At 42.5% G+C, this 17,801-nt stretch overlaps 2 protein-coding genes across 2 annotated transcripts; one reads left to right on the top strand and one right to left on the bottom strand.

Moving 5' to 3' along the window:
* The first annotated feature begins 6,191 nt into the window (after nucleotides 1-6,191).
* On the top strand, nucleotides 6,192-7,130 carry LOC109773950 (scarecrow-like protein 3). Its single transcript, XM_020332675.1, has one exon. It carries the CDS (start codon nucleotides 6,192-6,194, stop codon nucleotides 7,128-7,130), a length of 939 nt encoding a protein of 312 aa, XP_020188264.1.
* Nucleotides 7,131-11,933: 4,803 nt separating this feature from the next.
* LOC109773951 (F-box/FBD/LRR-repeat protein At1g13570-like) lies at nucleotides 11,934-17,407 on the bottom strand. The gene is made up of 4 exons (XM_020332676.1): nucleotides 16,961-17,407; nucleotides 16,467-16,904; nucleotides 12,416-12,559; nucleotides 11,934-12,314 (listed from the first exon to the last, which is right to left on the bottom strand). Exons 1-4 carry the CDS (start codon nucleotides 17,405-17,407, stop codon nucleotides 11,934-11,936), a joined length of 1,410 nt encoding a protein of 469 aa, XP_020188265.1.
* Between the last annotated feature and the right edge of the window lie 394 nt (nucleotides 17,408-17,801).

Below are 17,801 nucleotides of genomic sequence, written 5' to 3'. Positions count from 1 at the left end.
AACACGTGGAATGTGAGGTGGTGGCGAAGCATTCGCTAGCGCAGGTGCATCACCTCTGTGGTGTTGTGGGCAATCACGGTTTTGGCAAGCTCACTGGAATCAAGTGAGGTGAGAATATCGATCTTCCAGACACCTATTTCTTCTTGCAAATTTAGAAAAGGGAGGTTGAGACATCATTTCCATTTCCCTATTTCTCTAATCTGTAGGGCAGTGAGATAACGACGAATGCGGGATCGAGAAATGATGGTTCTCCTGGTCTTCCTTTCTGTGGTATCTTCTAAGGCATCCCGGATATGTCTCTTTTTGGTTCTTAAATTTTTCTTGTTATGAATAGTTCATCTCCTAAATATATCTTAATTGTGTTTGTCTCTAGGAGCGCGACATCGTAACCCAGACAAGTTCTTTCCAGATTTAGATATTTAGCTCAACATTAAAATCGCAACTTCGTGAGATTCTAAACCTGAAGGGAGAGCACTACATAGCGTTCCTATTTGATAGCTCTCTTTGTCATATCTCATTTGATAGCTACATCCATGCCGGTGCTAAATGCTTTTTACTTGGTTGCATTGCTGAAATTGAGCTGAATTACACTTCTACAGCTTTGTAGCTATATGTGGGCCTCCCACTAATTTTTTGACAGTTGCTTAGTTAGGTACACTCATCATTCATGGTTTTTCATTACAGTTTCTTAGCATACATGATATGCTTGCCAACAGGTTCTTGGTACTACTGTCTTTGAACATTTCAAAGCTTAAGACATGGCAAACTGATGAGTTGGTAAACTTTACGATGCTATCACCAATTCATTTTAAGCATACATATATAGCAGTTCTTAATTCTTGGTGATCAAAATGGGGATGATTTAAGGTACTAAGTGATGTCCTAACATATTTTGCACTTACCTATGTTGTTTTACATATGCCCATTATTTTCTATTCATGTTCATATAACAAAATCTCATCAAAATATTGGCAAGCAATTCCCGCAGCAACGCGCGGGGTATCATCTAGTAATAGTAGATAGTGTATTTTGTAAACTAGAGAAGTGCTACTGCTGACAAGTTATATAATAGGTCCATGTACTAAAACCCAGTGTATATATAATAGGTATTTCCCGCTGACAAATTATTTTCTTTGTGATTACTAGGTTCCAAACCTGCTGTTTGATGTTGCTGGTATTATGTTTGGTCAATGGTATACCTTCTGGGAGTTCTTCTTTGCAACTTTGATTGGGAAGACCAGCATCAAGACTCGTATTTAGGTCTGTTCTATACATTTTTTATCAACTAATCCTTATGTTAGTTGTTTTTTAAGGTACTCTGGTCATAGACTATTGTAGTACAAGGTTCAGAGGTCCAACTTGTATAATTTCATATGCACACTTGATACTGTTATAGTTGCTTTTAGCCATCAAGATTGTGATAACTATAGTCTTCAGATCTAAATTGTAGTTCTATGATGAAGTTATTGTGTAGTTGTCAATTCCTTGTGGTTTGGAGCCGTTTTAGAGAAAGTTAGAATCCATTCATGCCAACAATACATATCGTCTTTATCTAGTTCTATTTGCTGGAAAAGACCTTATTTCACCATACTTATTCATCTGTGTACTGTACAATGTGCATGTTCATCTCTATTTTGTTTTCTGTATATCACAGTTATCCCTTTGGCTGTTTTTAGTTGAAATCTGTTTCAACATTGGAAGTACTTAATACTTACATTTTTTTCCTTTTAGGTGGATGGATCTTCCCAAGCCTAAGAGCATGTTGGTACTCTATTTGGCAGCTTCTTCCCATGCTGAGAAGACCATGGTGCTACTCCGACCAAGGAGAATCATTTAGGAATGTATTTTCTAACTGTTCAGCTTCGTTTGTCTTTTGGAGGGGCTAAATGGAGCAGCTCTTGTTCTTTTTAAGTTTTTGGGAACAACTCTTGTTCTTATTAAGTTTTTGGGAACCATGAGTTGGAATATCATTTTGTGAACAATTCAAGATATTACAATGAATGTGATCTTATTTACTCGGTTGTGCATATTGCTGTGCAGAAATATGAATGGAATCAATCTGTATTTTTGCTGAATTTTGAATGGTTTAATGTAATACCTACATAATTTGCTGTTTTGGACTTCTATACAGTAGCATGGACATCAGGAGAAGTTCAATCCTAAAGGTGTATTCCTAACGGGGATACCATCAGGAAAGACAAACTCAGGGCAAAATGTCGTCCGTCAGGAAACATCATCAGGAATGTATTTCCTGACGGTTACCTTCATGAATGAAGATCGTTCCTGACAGGCTATTGCTGGCGGGGGATTCTTGACGGTATAGGCATGTTCCTAACGGGAATGGCTTATTCCTGACGGTTTTCGGCCGTCGGGAAAATACAGTTTGGGGTAGTGGCTATCATGAAGAGTCGTAGATAACATCTCTCCATGTTATATTTAGTCCATGTTATATCTTATATTTACGAAATTGAAGCACCATTGGAGGTTCACGCTAATCCTAGAAAAACAATCAAAATTATCCATTCGGTATCTCTACTAGTTATCTACAATCACTGGATGAAGTATCTCAGGAAGGCATTGCCCTTTGTCCCACCTCAACACTTGTTCCTAATGGGGCTCATCTCTATAGGCTGTGATCACACAAAACTCAAGGACTAAAAGAAAAAAGGAAAAAAACACGCACAGCCTTATGAGTCTCTACAGACTACGATCTCCCAGAAAATAAAAAGAAGTCGCAAAAGGGAAGAAAAAGCCAAGCAGAGCCTGACGGATTCATGTATAGTCTGTTATCTCTCAAAAAGAAAAAGAATTTGCAAAGAAGAGAAAATGAGCAGCGAAGATCTTTCCCACGGCCAACCCTTCATCTATTTCAAGTATCATGCCCTAATCTCTCCATGGTGCTTGCGCCTAGAGGTTATTGTTTCATCCTCCCCATGTGTCCACTTTTTTGTGCCGACCTTCTAAAGCGGCAAGTTCTCTGCTGACTGACACTTCCTTCGACTGATTTTTTGTTTGGTTTTGCGAATGGGACCTTTCATTAATTAAAAGGAGTCATTACACTCTGTGGTGCACAGTGAGCTAATACCATATGGACCAGTGTGTAGCCACATAGCAGTACCGGGTAGGGATTGCCCCATTAGAACTAGTTGCTGGCATACCTGGGTTAGCCCGCGTTTCACATATGATATGGAATGCAACCTACCAAGACCTAGCAGCCACTGTTTCTACAGTAAGAAAGATCACACAACACACGTGCTACCCAAGATTTGGTCTCCGGTTTTTCCCACCATTACCCGGCATACAACATCGAATAAAACATCACTACCAACAACCAGACCACTTCAAAGAAATCTTTCTATTTTCCAGGTCCAGACCTAAATCTCTACTTCAGGTGATTAATTACAATATATATTATTTAAGCGTGTCAGGGTTATCTCCTTAATAGTTGTTCGATTGCTATGTGTGGTTTCCTTGTAGCTTTTAGTGTTTCTTGGTTCCCTGTAGGGATTGTTCAAGAGGCATCTGCTATATGTTGTAGTGGCAAAAGCAACTTCAACGTGGGGATAATCTGTGCATGCACCATGAATTCCTTGATGTTCCACCAGCGTTGTGAATTCTCAGGGGAGAGATTGGTGTTCAATCATTAGTAAAAAAAAGCATCATCATTAGGTGTTAAGGTCAGCAAGCGTGATGAATACCCAAGTAAATGTGTTGATTATGAACGCTGCTGCTCTTAATTCATGAGTTACATGGAGAAAAACAAAAGACTTCAGAAGGCTTTAATTTGTATGCGCATCGATATTCCAGAGGCTAATGATCACACAATAACACAGTCGGTTCCATCGTTGTTCTATATAGCAGTTCATGCCAAATACACATAAGAACAATAGGAGGGTAATGATTATTGTAGGTGATTTTCCTTCTTCGAGTAGAAGTTGGTGTGCTCGTCTTAGAACATTTGGTTAAGTATTAGTCCTGCTCTTATTTCCGTTTACTTTCCTGGAGTTTTAAATATATTCTACCGAGAATGAGTTCTCAAATTTCCCAACTTATTACTACTCGCCATGGTTCTGAATTATTATTTTTGGCATTTTGATATTGTGAGGAGTGCAGAATAAAATTAATATCCACAAAGATGCATGGTAGCTTTGCTTACGTATAACCTTTCTAGGTGTATAAACAGAAAAATTAGTTCCTTTTCTATTTTTGTGAAAACAGTAGTATGGCATTACTATTAGGTTCACGTGCGTTCATGTATAGGACCAACATAAACAATTATGAAAAATTCCCTTCTAAAAGCAAAAAAAGAATCAATAATTGTGACCACCTCTGTAAATTTTCCAATAATAGTAATTCTTCTTCATGAATAAAATAATAGAGTAATTAGCGACAATCATGTTCAATTTAAATTGCCGATGAGACTATCAACTGATAACTATTATGCTTTTATTCGATTTCACTAAAACGAGAGACTATCAACTGTATATATTCCAGGTGTATATATAGAAAAATTATCTCCTTTTTTATTTGTGAGAAAACAGTAGTATGGTATTAGGATTACTGTTAAATGTCTTCATTTATAGGCTCAATATTTATAATTATGAAATTTCCCTTCTAATAGGAAAAAAGAATCAATAACTATGAATTTATAGGCTCAATAATTATAGTTTTCTCCCTAATGTTGCTCTAGAGGTCATGTGCAATAACCCTGGAATTTTATCACAGTACATCAGCGAAGTGTGTATGGTAAATTTAATTTCATAAACAGTTTCGTGTGGTGAAATAACTAACCACAGTAAAAATAAGTTTGATCTTGCAGATCTGACTTGAGGCTCAATTTCTATAGGCATGAAAATGATTCCTCTATCGATGGATCTCAATTTATATTCCTGTTGCCAGAGAAATATATGAATGTCTGTGGGTCTAAAATTAGTAAACTATTTCTTATGTCAAATGTGTATGATGTATGTGTTGGTTCTTTTCAGAAGGTTGTTAGCCTGCCATGTTATGTACACATTAATTAGCCACATGTAAGTTATTCCACATATGACCCTTTTGTTAAGTGGTTCATGCAATTATTTGCTTCACCTGTTACTGGAGAACATTTATCGACTACTTCAGACATGTTTAAGAAGGTGGGCTTCTTAAGTTTTTTCAGTTGCTCCCATTCTGATTAAATGTCCCACATCGCTCATCCATGAGCGCAACTATGTTTTTTTTCTTGAATTAACATGGAAGTTGATTTTGCACATGGCCTAAGGTTTCTCAGTCCACCGCATTATTCTTTGACTGACTAACAGTCGTTGGTGATTGAGTCATCATGTATACAGTATTGTACTTCAGAGGTTGGTAAGGTTTTTCCGACATCCGATGCCATTCAACTCATTTTCTTCTATATCTTAGTCCACATTACCCCAGTAAAGACCTTGGTGAAAAAATTTAGCTATCCATTCCTACGGATAAGTAGTAGAGACATTCATATGTTTGTATAATAATATGTAGAAAGTGTTTCTTTCTGTATTCTTATTAAGAAACATTAGTAACACCAATATTATTTAATTTTTTTTAACATGTCATTTACACTTTAATTAGATGTATATGTCCTTTTTTTATTACTAACCCATCCGACCCATTGGTTGATGACTAGTATTTTTAAACCAAAGAATTATATAATTATCCTAAATCACCTTATCCCCCATTGCCTAACTTTAAGTAAAAAAATTGTCAAATCAAGAATGTATTCCTAGCATCCATTAAACGTCAAACGGGCACACTAGTGTATCATTGAACACACCTCAAAGGACAGCGTTGTCGGTGGATCTCGGAAATGGACTAAGCGGGGCATTCGTACACTCCAGCATCAATGGTAGTACGAGATTATTCTGCCGGAGGTGAGGTCAGCAGCGGCGCCTACTACAGCATCCCCAACGGCACCTGCACCGCAGAATCAATACGAGCAGCGTGAGATAGACCTTATCACACTTCTATATTCATGCGACACCGCGTTCGCCAAAGGGGACAAGGATATGATCAAGAAGGGGCTGGAGAGGATATGCAGCAGTCTCACATCGTTCGCTGACGCTCTAGCGCTGCGCGTGGTCCAGCCATGGTAGGACGTCTGCCGTGCCCTCCAGCTGCATAAGACTACCCCCGCACCGGCGGCCGCCGCGGTGCGCCGCCTCTTCGCCGAGATGTGCCCGGTCCTCCGCCTCTCCGGGACCACGACGAACTACACCATCATCAATGTAGCTCGGACGGAGAGGAATGCCGTGCTCCACGTCGTCGATCTCGGCGGAGCTGACGCCGCTCAGTGGCTTCTAGTCCTCCTCCTCTTTGCCAAGCGTCTGGGAGCGGGCGCACATAACCAAATCCTCCGTCTGACCATTGTCAACGAGGAGGACGAGTTCCTATCCGTCACACGTGGGCTCCTCGCCTGGGAAGCCGAGAGCCTGCACATCGGCTTCCAGTTCCACCCGGTGAAACTCCACATCAATCAGCTGCTCAGCATCGAGCCCCTCAATTTCATGAGCGACGAAGCACTAGTCATCGTCTCCACCCTACAGCTCCACCGTCTGCTCGCCGACGAGTTTGTAGAAGTGGCTGCTCATCCTCACGACAGGAAAGGAAAAGTACAGGCCCATGCTACAATGACGAGGGCCGACGCGCTCCTCCGCGACCTAGCGGAGCTATCGCCGAAGCTCATGTTGGTGACGGAGCAGGAGGCCGACCACAACGACGAGTTCATGGGCCGGTTCGACAATGCGCTCAACTACTACGGGGCCCTGTTTGATGCCCTGGAGGAGAGCATACCTGCACGCGGGTTGGCAATCGAGCGGTCGGACATGGAACGATGCCTGCTCCTGCAAGAGATCAGGGATATCGTTGCATGTGATGGCGCGCAGCACCGGGAGCGCCATGAGCGGATGGTGAAGTGGGCGGAGCGGATGAAGGCCGCCGGATTCGCGTCTGCGGCGATGAGCGCAGACGCAGTGGCGCAAACGGTGATGCTGGGGCAGATGGTGACCGGCTGCAGGAGGGAGTACAGGGTTTCTAGTAAGAAGGATCTGTGCTTCTTCATCCACTGGTGCGACATCCCGTTGTTCTCTGTCTCGACCTGGCGTGCGGTGTGACAAGGATCGCCAGATATTGTGACATGTGATATCTACAGAATCCTCAATTCATTACAACAATTTCATGCATTTGATGAATGTGCTTTTAGTTGATTGCCTGAACTTCTTGTTATCATTTTGAGTTGTTGTTGTTGTTGTTGTTGTTATCCTACTGTGCGATAGTTGTTGTTTCATCTTATGCCACAAACGGAAGCTGGAAAATGTTCAAGACATTTTTGTTATTTTTGAAACATTCAAGATGTTTTGGTTATCTTTGAAACATTCAACACATTTTGAGTTGTTCTTGTTATCGTACTCCTCGTTGTTGTTTCATCTTATGCCACAATTAGAAGTTGAAAGTACGAGGTACTAGTATGATAGCAAATCAATTACCACAGAACGTTCGACTCTCTCTCTCTCTACCTTCCTCCCTCTCCCTCTCTCTCCCTCTCTCACCTCTCTCTCCCCTCTACCTCCCTCCATCTCTCTCTGCATTCTTGCAAGGACAAACGTACACATGCGAGAAGAAATCATAACCTCTTCCCATGGGACCTTAGCACGACGACTTCCCGATTGTCTTCCAACTTGGTATGATAGAAGAATATAAAATTCCTTTTTGTGGCGTATACATCCCCTTGGTTTAGAGGAACAAAGTGCAAGTAAATGGATAAAACTTCCTTTATCCCAACTGTTTAGGATAAACAAATGAAAGCTAAACTCATTTGAGACCTCTTTTAGACCCTGTAAGCCGAGTGCCAGCTTTGGCCACACAGCTTATAGGCTGTTCTGTGACGGGGCCGGTAGCCGCCTCCGTTGTAGACAGATGGCAGATGTCTTTTCCCGAGTGCGTGTTGTAAGTCGGGTGCTTTTCGAGTAGATACGGTCTTATCCCTATAAGTCGAGAGCTTTTTTGCAACACTCGGCTTATAGATGGCCATAAGACGACTCGGCTTAGAGGAACCTAAGCCGGGTACCCGAAAAAAAGCCCTCAGCTTATGGGCTAACACACGGGAAAACCAGATTTTCCTATAGTGCATGTGTGATTTTGTGCATTTTCTGATCAGGAAAATAAATAAAAAATTGGATAGTAAACAAGCAGGGTGCAAGAAGGCATATAGTAGCATGGACAGAATTATAAACAATCCATTTGAAATTTGAGAATACGTACCATGATTGGTTTGTCCCCAATCTGGAGCACATGCAATGTGGGGTTGACGTAGCCAATAGCCCGAAGCAGCAGAGCATTTCCAATCTCGATCTTGGCGGGGGGAAGGCTGTATGCATCCTCCTCCCAGAGTCTGACGCGCTCAAGCCTTGGCGCGTCCACCACGGTGAGCTGATGTGACTGAACGGCGAGCCAGAACAGCATGCATCTCAGGGAGGTGCACCGCAGGATCTTTTCAGGAAGACTGATGAAGATGAGGGACCAGCGGTTCACCCCATGCATGCCCTTCCTAGCGAACGCCTCGATCCACTCCCTGAGCTTAGACGTCCGGTGTACGATGGCCTCGCTGTTGAGGTGGACGGATCGGAAAGGGCCCTCGTGGGAGCCGATCGATGGCCTGGGAGATACGGCTCACCACCGTGTCGGGGTCATCAGGTCCGTCGCCGCCGCCGCGGGGGATCAGGTTGTTGGCGTGGAGGTCGAGCGGGGTGGAGCCCCAGATGTATCTCCAGCTTGAGGACAGGACGGTGGTGTGACCGGCCTCCTTCATGGGGATCTTGGACACGAACTGGCGTTCGATGTCTTCGGGGAGGGCGTTGATGTTGACGCGCTGTCCGCTGGAGTAGGAGGCTGACTCGATATCTGCGGAGGGAGAGGGAAGACGGCGGTGGTGGTGATATATTGGCCCAGTTGGAGCAGGGAGGAAGTGCAAGATGCGGTCGATGAGGATGTCCATGGCATGGATGGAGAGGTCACAGAGGCAGCCAACGACGTGAGTGTGAGGGAGAGGTCAGAGCGGCGGCCGAGGAAAGCAAGACGGGATGGAATGGGGATTGGCTGTGTGACCTCGATCCAAATTTGGATACCCTAGTAGTACTCCACCAGTGATTTTACACTCTCTGTCAGACCTAGGGCTCCGTTCCAACATTTGGGCCGGTTGGTCGGGACAGGGCGCCGCAGGAGTACAACATTCGTGGGTCTTTGTGACCTTCATATTTTTCCCTGAATTATTAACTCTTTGTTGGCCCTTTTTACCTCCTTCCGTTGACAAGTCTGGGAGTTGCAACGTAGTCGGCACTCAATCACATATTATTGTCGATTGAAGGAGTACAATATTCATGGACACTCTTTTTAACAGGTGAACATTTTGAAAATGGCTTGAGCATTTTGAGAAATGTATGAAGATTATATTAAATGTAATGAGCATTTATTGAGGATGTGCGAAAAGTTACTAAAATTTCATGAACGTTTTTCTGAGTGCCTGGACCAGTTTTGAAAATTACTTGAACAGTTTGTGAAATATGTGCAAACGTCTTATTAAATCTGAGCTAATAATTTTTTGAAAATTACATAAACAATATGAGCGTATTTTACCCAAAATACACTCATATAAACAAAAGGAAAATTACTCCTAGAAAGGATGCTAGAGTACCCACGTCCTGGGGCCTGTCGAGGTCAAGAGTGCCCTTTGAGCCATTTGTTCTATGGTGGCATGCCGCGTAGGCCTCTCGGGGGCTCTCCACGCCATCTGAACCCGGACGGCGCGCATGCGGGCGTCCTCGGTTAGTGGTCCATGATGGGTCAACCGTGCGTTCGGGGACACCATCATTGGGCGTTGCTGGGCACCCCCACGAGCAGGCCCCGAGCACGATGGTATCTCCAGACCCGACTGTCGGCACCCTCGGCCTCGTGCGGCCTAGTCCGGTCGCGCCACCCTGGCCGCGTTGCACCCGCCTTGCACGTTGCGCTCGCCCAGTTAGAGAGCTCCCTGCGTTGTCCCGGTTCGGGCACGTGACCCGCTTCGCCACGCATGCTAGACATCTTAGGTCCGCTCGATGGTTGCTTCTAACCCCGTGCGCCAGCCGACTAGGGTAGTTTTTTCCTGCCACGGGTTGTGGCAGCAAGTGGCCGGCATGCACACACTCGACATTGCATGGTTGCTTCCTTGGCGCTAGCTGGGCACTGCTCGTGCTTGCCCCTGCCAGATTGCTTTACTGTCGTCAGCCGGGCACTGGCGCTCGCAATATCTCTCGCTTTGTTCCAGGTTGTTTCACTTGGCCGTCTTGAGCTACCTTGAGATGGAGCGTCAATCGCTCGGGCTGATAAGTCGATTGTTTTTGTGGGTCTTTTTGTCTTTTTCTTAATGTGGTTCCAATTTCCTATAAGTTTGTTGTTTTTCGCCGCACATCAGACGATATTTACGCTGGGCTGCATTTCACTTCATTTCACTCCTGATGGCAGCAGAGAGCATGTCTTTGATGTGGGCATTCTCTGTTGTGACGGACGGCAGACACAGGTCCATCGGTAGGTGCCTGAGGACATTGGAAAGTGAAGGAGTTTTGGGTAGGAAGAGAAGATCGAGGGACATCTAGATATATAGTGAAGGGGAGAGAAGAGAGGAAGAAGGAAAGCTAAGGAGAGAGGGGGAGAATAGATAGAGGAGAGTGAAAGGAGAAACAAGAGAAAGAGGAGAAAGTAGTGAAAGGCGAGAGGATGAAGGAGGCTGCCCAAAGCTGAATTATTGGTGCGCGACGTGTCATCCAACTAACACACCAATTGTATCTAGCTCACTAGTAGCGTTGAAGCGAAGAGCACACCACTAATAATTGACTTGTTACTTGTGGCGTGGAAGTTTAGAGAGTCCACACTAGTACTAGTGACAATACAAGTGGTGTGCCCTTAGGGTCCACACCACTGATAATTTATGCGAGATCAGGCGACTAGATCCCACACACCGGTGTCTAGTGTACCGGGACTTGACAGTTTATGCGGGGTACATGACATGACCTCTAACTGGAGAAATTTATATGTGCTTAGATGTAAAACCCATGAAATGTCAAGTTGTATATTTAAAGTTACGATTATTCAGTAAAGATCGGTATGTCATGCAATGCATTTGTTTAATGAGCATTCCAAATTATGTCTTACTTTAACATATGCCTGACCCTGCATCATACAATTTGTAAAGGTGTAACATTCAATCATTTAACTCATATATTGTTGATTTTAACTCGGTGCATATTTCTCTCTATTTGATGTGTAGATTTGAAAGCACTTGAAAAAACTGATATAAATATATATAATCAGTCAAATAATATACCTTGTCAGACGTCAACTATATCTTACGTAAGCATGTATGAAGCAGTTAAAGACTTAAAGTATATTATCCAGGAATCACGTCACCATGGTCAATATTATAATCAAACTAGAACCAATTTTTTCTGAGGCGCACAGCCAGATTGTTGTTAACTCGCTCGCAGGTGACTCTTTCATCCATGTAGAATGCTCACACAGTTGACGCCAGCCACATGAAAACGCCTCATAATATAAACAGTTACTATGTCGTTTAGACACCAACATCCACGGAATATACGTATAGTATCAGCTAAAGAATTTACCATGAAGTGTCGCAGATAAAATTCGGCAAAGGCAAATGGGTATGCTGTGTAGGCATCATTTATGGTACAAATGTTTATTCAAGTAACAGCCACATGGCTAGTAAATTAAATAGAAAATAATGGCGATGCCAGGGTACTTGAACTTGGAGAGCTGCCGGCAACCTAACAACTCAAAGTACTATATTGCCAGGGTACTTGGACATGACTATCAGTTCAGTAGCCCTTTGCAGAATAACTAGTAGGAAGAAGTGCCAGGCGTGTTCAAGTTAGGCAATCAAAAGGGTCACTAAGTAAGAGATCGGATGCTGTCTTGTAGTTCCACGTGTAGTGTTTATGCACCCTGAAGATTTGCAGAGTCACATTAGCTAATTCAACTGAAGCGGCAGCCCTTCTCCATTTTTCATCCATATCAGCTTCTGTGCCGGTAGAAAATACATCATCCGAGAAGACAATGCAAATCTCCTTGAGCTTGTTTGCACTTTTCAAAATGGATTTAAAGAATGATAGTTCGCTATCACCCCCACAGAAACCATACAATACGATCTTCTCAATGGTTGATTTCACAGATTTGATGGGATCTATTTTCTTCTTCCATAATGTGCCATCACTGTCAACAAAGGTTTTGAATAGAGATCCGCCATTCTACAAAGAAAAGAGTTAGCGGGGCATATATTGCATGTCAATTGTTGTGTGCAAATGATTCAGAATAAGGAAAAGTGGGAGAACATGGATGTCACATATACCTTGACATGCAATATCTGAATTCTCGGAAAGCATGTTAGAAATGATAGCACCATCCTTTCTTCCTTGGCGGCTCCAAACTGGAAATCAATGGCCAAGATATTGACACTCGGAACCTCGGCAGTTGGACTGGCACTTGTCCCAGCCTACAGTAAAAAACTTATTAAAATACACAGAAGGTATAGATACATACATTCCTTGTTTTCTCAGCATCAAGTGACTATGCAACCGCTTATTCTTTTTGTAATCAAGAGACAACAGAATATAAAATTAAAAAGCTGACTGTTAACAATTTACGTCAAGGGCAGGAAATACCGCCTTAAATGGTTTTATTATAATAATATAATTCGAGATATATTGAAAAGAAAAGATCGCCACATTTGATGATAAAGCATATTAAATATACATTCTTCGACCATAAATCACAGGAAAAAGAATGGTTATATTTTTTTTTCTTTTGTCAATGGTGCCATTTTATCGTTCAGTACACGTGTATTAATTAGTATTGTATTATTCTTTATAAATCAAGAGAAGAGGAGAATAACATTCACGCCTCTTACATTTCATTTGGGTCAAGTTTTTGTGATCCACTTGAGTCAACATTGTGTCCAATGGCCCCACACAAAAAAAAGTGTGGTCAACAGATCGAAACAAATTGATCACACAAAATCATGAAAGATAGATTGAAACATATTCTCTCAAAGCTGAAAAAGATATCATGGCTTTAATTTGATGTGTTTTGGTGCCTAGAACACAGTTGGCGGGCATATCTAGATATATTACTTAGCATAATGTTGGAAGAAGCCTAGTTAATTTTATTTAATTGATGTTATATCTTATATTTAGTAAATGGAAGCACCATTGGAGGCTCCACGTTAATCCCAGAAAAAGAATGAAAATTGCCCATTCGATATCTCTGTTAGTTATCTACAATCGTTGGTTGAAGTATCTCAGGAAGTCATTGCCCTTTGTGCCACCTCAACACTTGTTCCTAATGGGACTCATCTAGAGGCTGTGATCTCTCAAATCTGAAGGACTCGAAGAGCAAAAACACGCAGAGCCTTATGGATCTCCCTACAGGCTGCAATCTCTCAAAAAGGAAAAGGAAGTCGCAAGAAGGGAAGAAAAAGCCACGCAGAGCCTTACGGATTCATGTATAGGCAGTGATCTCTCAAAAAGAAAAAGAATTTGCAAAGAAGAAAAAATGAGCAGCTATAATATTTCCCACAGCCACCCCTTCATCTATTTCAAGTATCATGCCCTAATCAGTCCATGGTGCTTGCGCCTAGAGGTCGTTGTTTCATCTTCCCCAATAGTCTACTTTTTTGCGCCGACCGTCTAATCCAGTGGTAAGTTCTCTGCTCACTGATACTTCCTTCCAATGATATTTTTTTAAGCGAATGGGACCTTTCATTAATTAAAAGTACTCATTACAATCTGCGGTGCACAGTGCTGATACCATCTGGACCAGTGCGTAGCCACACAGAAGTGCGGGGTTACACTATATCGCCCCACACTGTTTCTACCGTAAGGAAGTTCACACAATACACTATATGATTTGAACATATCAGGGTTATCTCCTTCTTAATACTTGTTGGATTGCTACGTGTGGTTTCCCTGCAGCTTTTAGTGTTTCTTGGTTACCTGTAGGTATTGTTCAAGAGGCATCTGCTATATGTTGTAGTGGGGATAATATGTGCATGCACCATGAATTCCTTGATGCTGCACTGACGTTGTGAATTTTCAAGGGAGAGAATGGTGTTCAATCATTAGTAAAAAGGCATCATCATTAGGTGTCAAGGACAGCAAGCGTGCTGAATGCCCAAGTAAAATGTGTTCATTATGAATGCTGCTGCTCTTAATTCATAAGTTACATGGAGGAAAATAAAACACTTCAGAAGGCTTTAATTTGTATGCGCATCGACATTCCAGAGAGAAATGTTCACACAATAACAAGGTCAGTTACATTGTAGTTCTATATAGCAGTTCATGTCAAATACACATAAGAACAATAAGAGGATAATGATTATTGTAGGTAATCTCCTTCTTCGCGTATAAGTTGGTGTCCTAGTTTAATATTTGGTTAAATATTCGTATTTTTGTTCACTTCCCTGGAGTTTTAGATATATACTACTGAGAATGAGTTCTCAAATTTTACAAGTTATTACTACTCTCGACATGGTTCTGAATTTACTTTTGCATTTAGATATTGCTTGGAGTCTAAAATAAAATTAATATGTACAAAGATGCATGGTAGTTGTTCTCACATATAATCTTTCTAGGTGCATAAACAGTAATATTAGTTCTTTTTTTATTTGTGAGAAGACAGTAGTATGGTATTACGATTAGGTTCACATCCGTTCATGTATAGGACCAATATTTGCATTTCTCAAAAAATTCCCTTCTAAAAGGAGAAAAGAATCAATAACTCTGACCACCTCCGTATATATTCCAATAATAGTACTTCCTCTTCATGACTAAAATAATTATAGCAATTAACCACAATCATGTACAATTTAAATTGCCGATGAGACTATCAACTGATAACTATGGTGCTTTTATTCAATTTCACTAAAAGGAGAGAAAACTGTATATATTCTAGGTGTATAAATAGAAAAATTAGTTCATTTTTTATTCGCAAGAAAACAGTAGTATGGCATTAGGATTGAGGTTAAATGTGTACAATTATAGGCTCAATATTTATAATTAACAGATTTCCCTTCTAAAAGGAAAAAAGAATCAATAACTGCGATGTTATAGGCTCAATATTTATAGTTTTCGCCCGAATGTTGCTCTGGAGGTCATGTACAATAACCCTGGAATTTTATTGCAGTGAATAATATCGGTGAAGTGCTTATGGTAATAAATTTAGTTTCATAAACAGTTTAGTGTGGTGAAATAACTAACCACAATAAAAAAAAGTTTGATCTTGCAGGTCTGACTTGAGGCTCAATTTCTATAGGCATGAAAACGATTCCTCTCTCACTGGATCTCAGTTTATATTCCTATTGCCAGAGAAATATATGTATGTCAGTGGGGTCTAAAATCAGTGAAGTATTTCTAATACCATATGTGTATGATGTATGTGTTGGTTCTTTTCAGAAGGTTGTTAGCTTGCCATGTTATTTACAGATTAATTAGCCACATGTAAGTTATTCCACATAATGACCCTTTTGTTAAGTGGTTCATGCAATTATTTGCCTCACCTTTTAATGGAGAACATTTTATCGACTACTTCACCAATGTTTAAGAAGGTAGGCTTCTTAAGTTTTATCAGTTGCTCCCATTCTGATTACAAGTCGCACATCACTCATTCATGAGTGCAACTATGTATTTTTTTTCTTGAATTAGCATGCAAGTTGATTTTCGCATGTGATAAGGTTTCTCAGTCCACCGCATTATTCTCTGACTGACTAACAGTTGTTTGTGATCGAGACATCATCTATATAGTATATATTGTACTTCAAACTTTCGAAGGTTGGTAAGGTTATTCCGACATCCGATGTCATTCAACTCATTTTCTTCTGTATCTTATTTAGTCGTTGTTACCCCCACTAACGAACTTAGTGAAAAAATATATAGCTATCCCTTCCTATGGTAAGCAGTAGAGAAATTCATATGTTTGTATAATAATATGTAGAAAGTACTTTTTCTCTAATTTTATTAAGAAAACATTAGTAGCACAAAAGTTATTAACAATTTGATTAGGTATCATATATGTCCCCTTTTTTATTGCTAGGCTGTCCGTCGACCCATGTATTTGTAAACTGAAGAAATATATGATTGTCCTAAATCACATTATCGCCCATTGCCTAACTTTAAGTAGAATTAACATTTTGTCAAATCAAGAATTTATTCCTAACATCCGTTAAACGTTAACCCAGCACACTGCTAGTGTATCAGTGAACGTACACTACACATGTATGCTTTTGTGCATTTTCTGATCAGGAATATAAAAAAATTGGACAGTAAACAAGCACGGTGCAAGTAGGCATATAGCAGCATGGACAGAATTATAAACAATCCATTTGAAATTTGAGAACACATACGTACCATGATTAGTTCGTCCCCAATCTGGAGCACATGCAATGTGGGGTTGAGGTAGCCAATAGCCCGAAGCAGCGGAGCACTTCCAATCTTGATCTTGGCGGGGGTCTTGCAGTATGCGTCGTCCTCCCAGAGTATGATGCGCTCAAGGCGCGGCGCGTCCACCACGGCGAGCTGATGTGACGGAACGGCGTGCCAGAACAGCACGCATCTCAGTCTGGGACTAACGAGGTCGATGCGGGTCAGCGCCACGCGGCCGCAGACGAAAGCCAGCTTCTCCAGCTTGGGACTACCGGCGAGCACACGGTCCAAGTCTACCTCGCATAAGCCGACGGAGCACAGGCCGAGCTCCAGCAGCTCGAGGAACCGGACGTCGGCGGCAGGGCGCAGGCCGGTGTACGGGAAGTTGCACACGGCGACGTAGAGACGCACCAGGGAGGTGCACTGCAGAATCTCTTCAGGAAGACTGATGAAGAGGAGGGACCAGCGTTGACGAAGACCAGATCCTGCACGCCCTTCCTAGCCAAGGCCTGGAACCACTCCCTGAGCTTGGACTTCTGGTGTAGGATGGCCTTGCTGTTGAGGTGGACGGATCGGAATGGGCCCTCGTGGGAGCCGATGACCTGGGAGACGCGGCTCACCACGGCGTCGGGGTCATCAGATCCGTTGTCACCGCTGGGGATCAGGCTGTTGGCGTCGAGGTCGAGCGGGGTGGAGCGCCAGATGTATCTCCAGCCAGAGGACAGCACGGTGGTGCGGCCGGCCTCCTTCATGGGGAGCTTGGAGACGATCTGGCGCTGGATGTCCTCGGCGAGGGCGCTGATGTTGACGCGCCGGCGCTGGATGTCCTCGAAAGCTGCAGGGAGAGGGAGGGCGCCGGTGGTGTTGGTGATTGGCTCAGGTGGAGCTGGGAGGCAACGTAGGATGCGGTCCATGAGTAGGTCCATGACGTCGAAGGAGAGGTCAGAGAGGCGGCCGACGGTGTGAGTTTCAGGAGAGGGCAGAGCGGCGGCCGGGGAAGAGAGACGGGAATGGATTTGGGGTTGGCGGCGTGACCTCGATCGAAATTTGGATGCCCTATATAGGTACTCCACCAGTGAATACACACTCTCTGTGTCAGACCTAGGGCTCCGTTCCGATATTTGGGCCGGTTGGTCGGGACAGGACGCCGCAGGAGTACTATACAATATACGTGGGCCTTTTCACTTTTTATACAATATTTTTTCTTCGATTCTTAATGCTTTGTCGTCTTATTAGGCCTTTTTTGGACATTCACTAGTCACCTGAGACTCGCCTCAAAGGGAAAAAAAACTAGTCACTACAGACATTGTCTAAAGATTT

The sequence above is a fragment of the Aegilops tauschii genome, chromosome 2 (genome assembly GCF_002575655.3).
Source record: "Aegilops tauschii subsp. strangulata cultivar AL8/78 chromosome 2, Aet v6.0, whole genome shotgun sequence".
Taxonomy (NCBI): domain Eukaryota; kingdom Viridiplantae; phylum Streptophyta; class Magnoliopsida; order Poales; family Poaceae; genus Aegilops; species Aegilops tauschii.
The sequence above is the reverse complement of the archived record's forward strand: the minus strand, read 5'-3'. Positions and strand labels throughout refer to the sequence as shown.

What these genes read in the sequence shown, in the direction of transcription:
- LOC109773950 (XM_020332675.1), top strand. Translation starts at nt 6,192, where the DNA reads ATGTGCCCGGTCCTCCGCCTCTCCGGGACCACGACGAACTACACCATC.
- LOC109773951 (XM_020332676.1), bottom strand. Translation starts at nt 17,407, where the DNA reads ATGGACCTACTCATGGACCGCATCCTACGTTGCCTCCCAGCTCCACCT. An exon ending in GGAAGGGCGTGCAGGATCTG is followed by an intron (nt 16,905 to 16,960) that starts GTCTTCGTCAAC and finishes GAGATTCTGCAG; the next exon opens with TGCACCTCCCTGGTGCGTCT. An exon ending in TTCAGATATTGCATGTCAAG is followed by an intron (nt 12,315 to 12,415) that starts GTATATGTGACA and finishes TTTTCTTTGTAG; the next exon opens with AATGGCGGATCTCTATTCAA.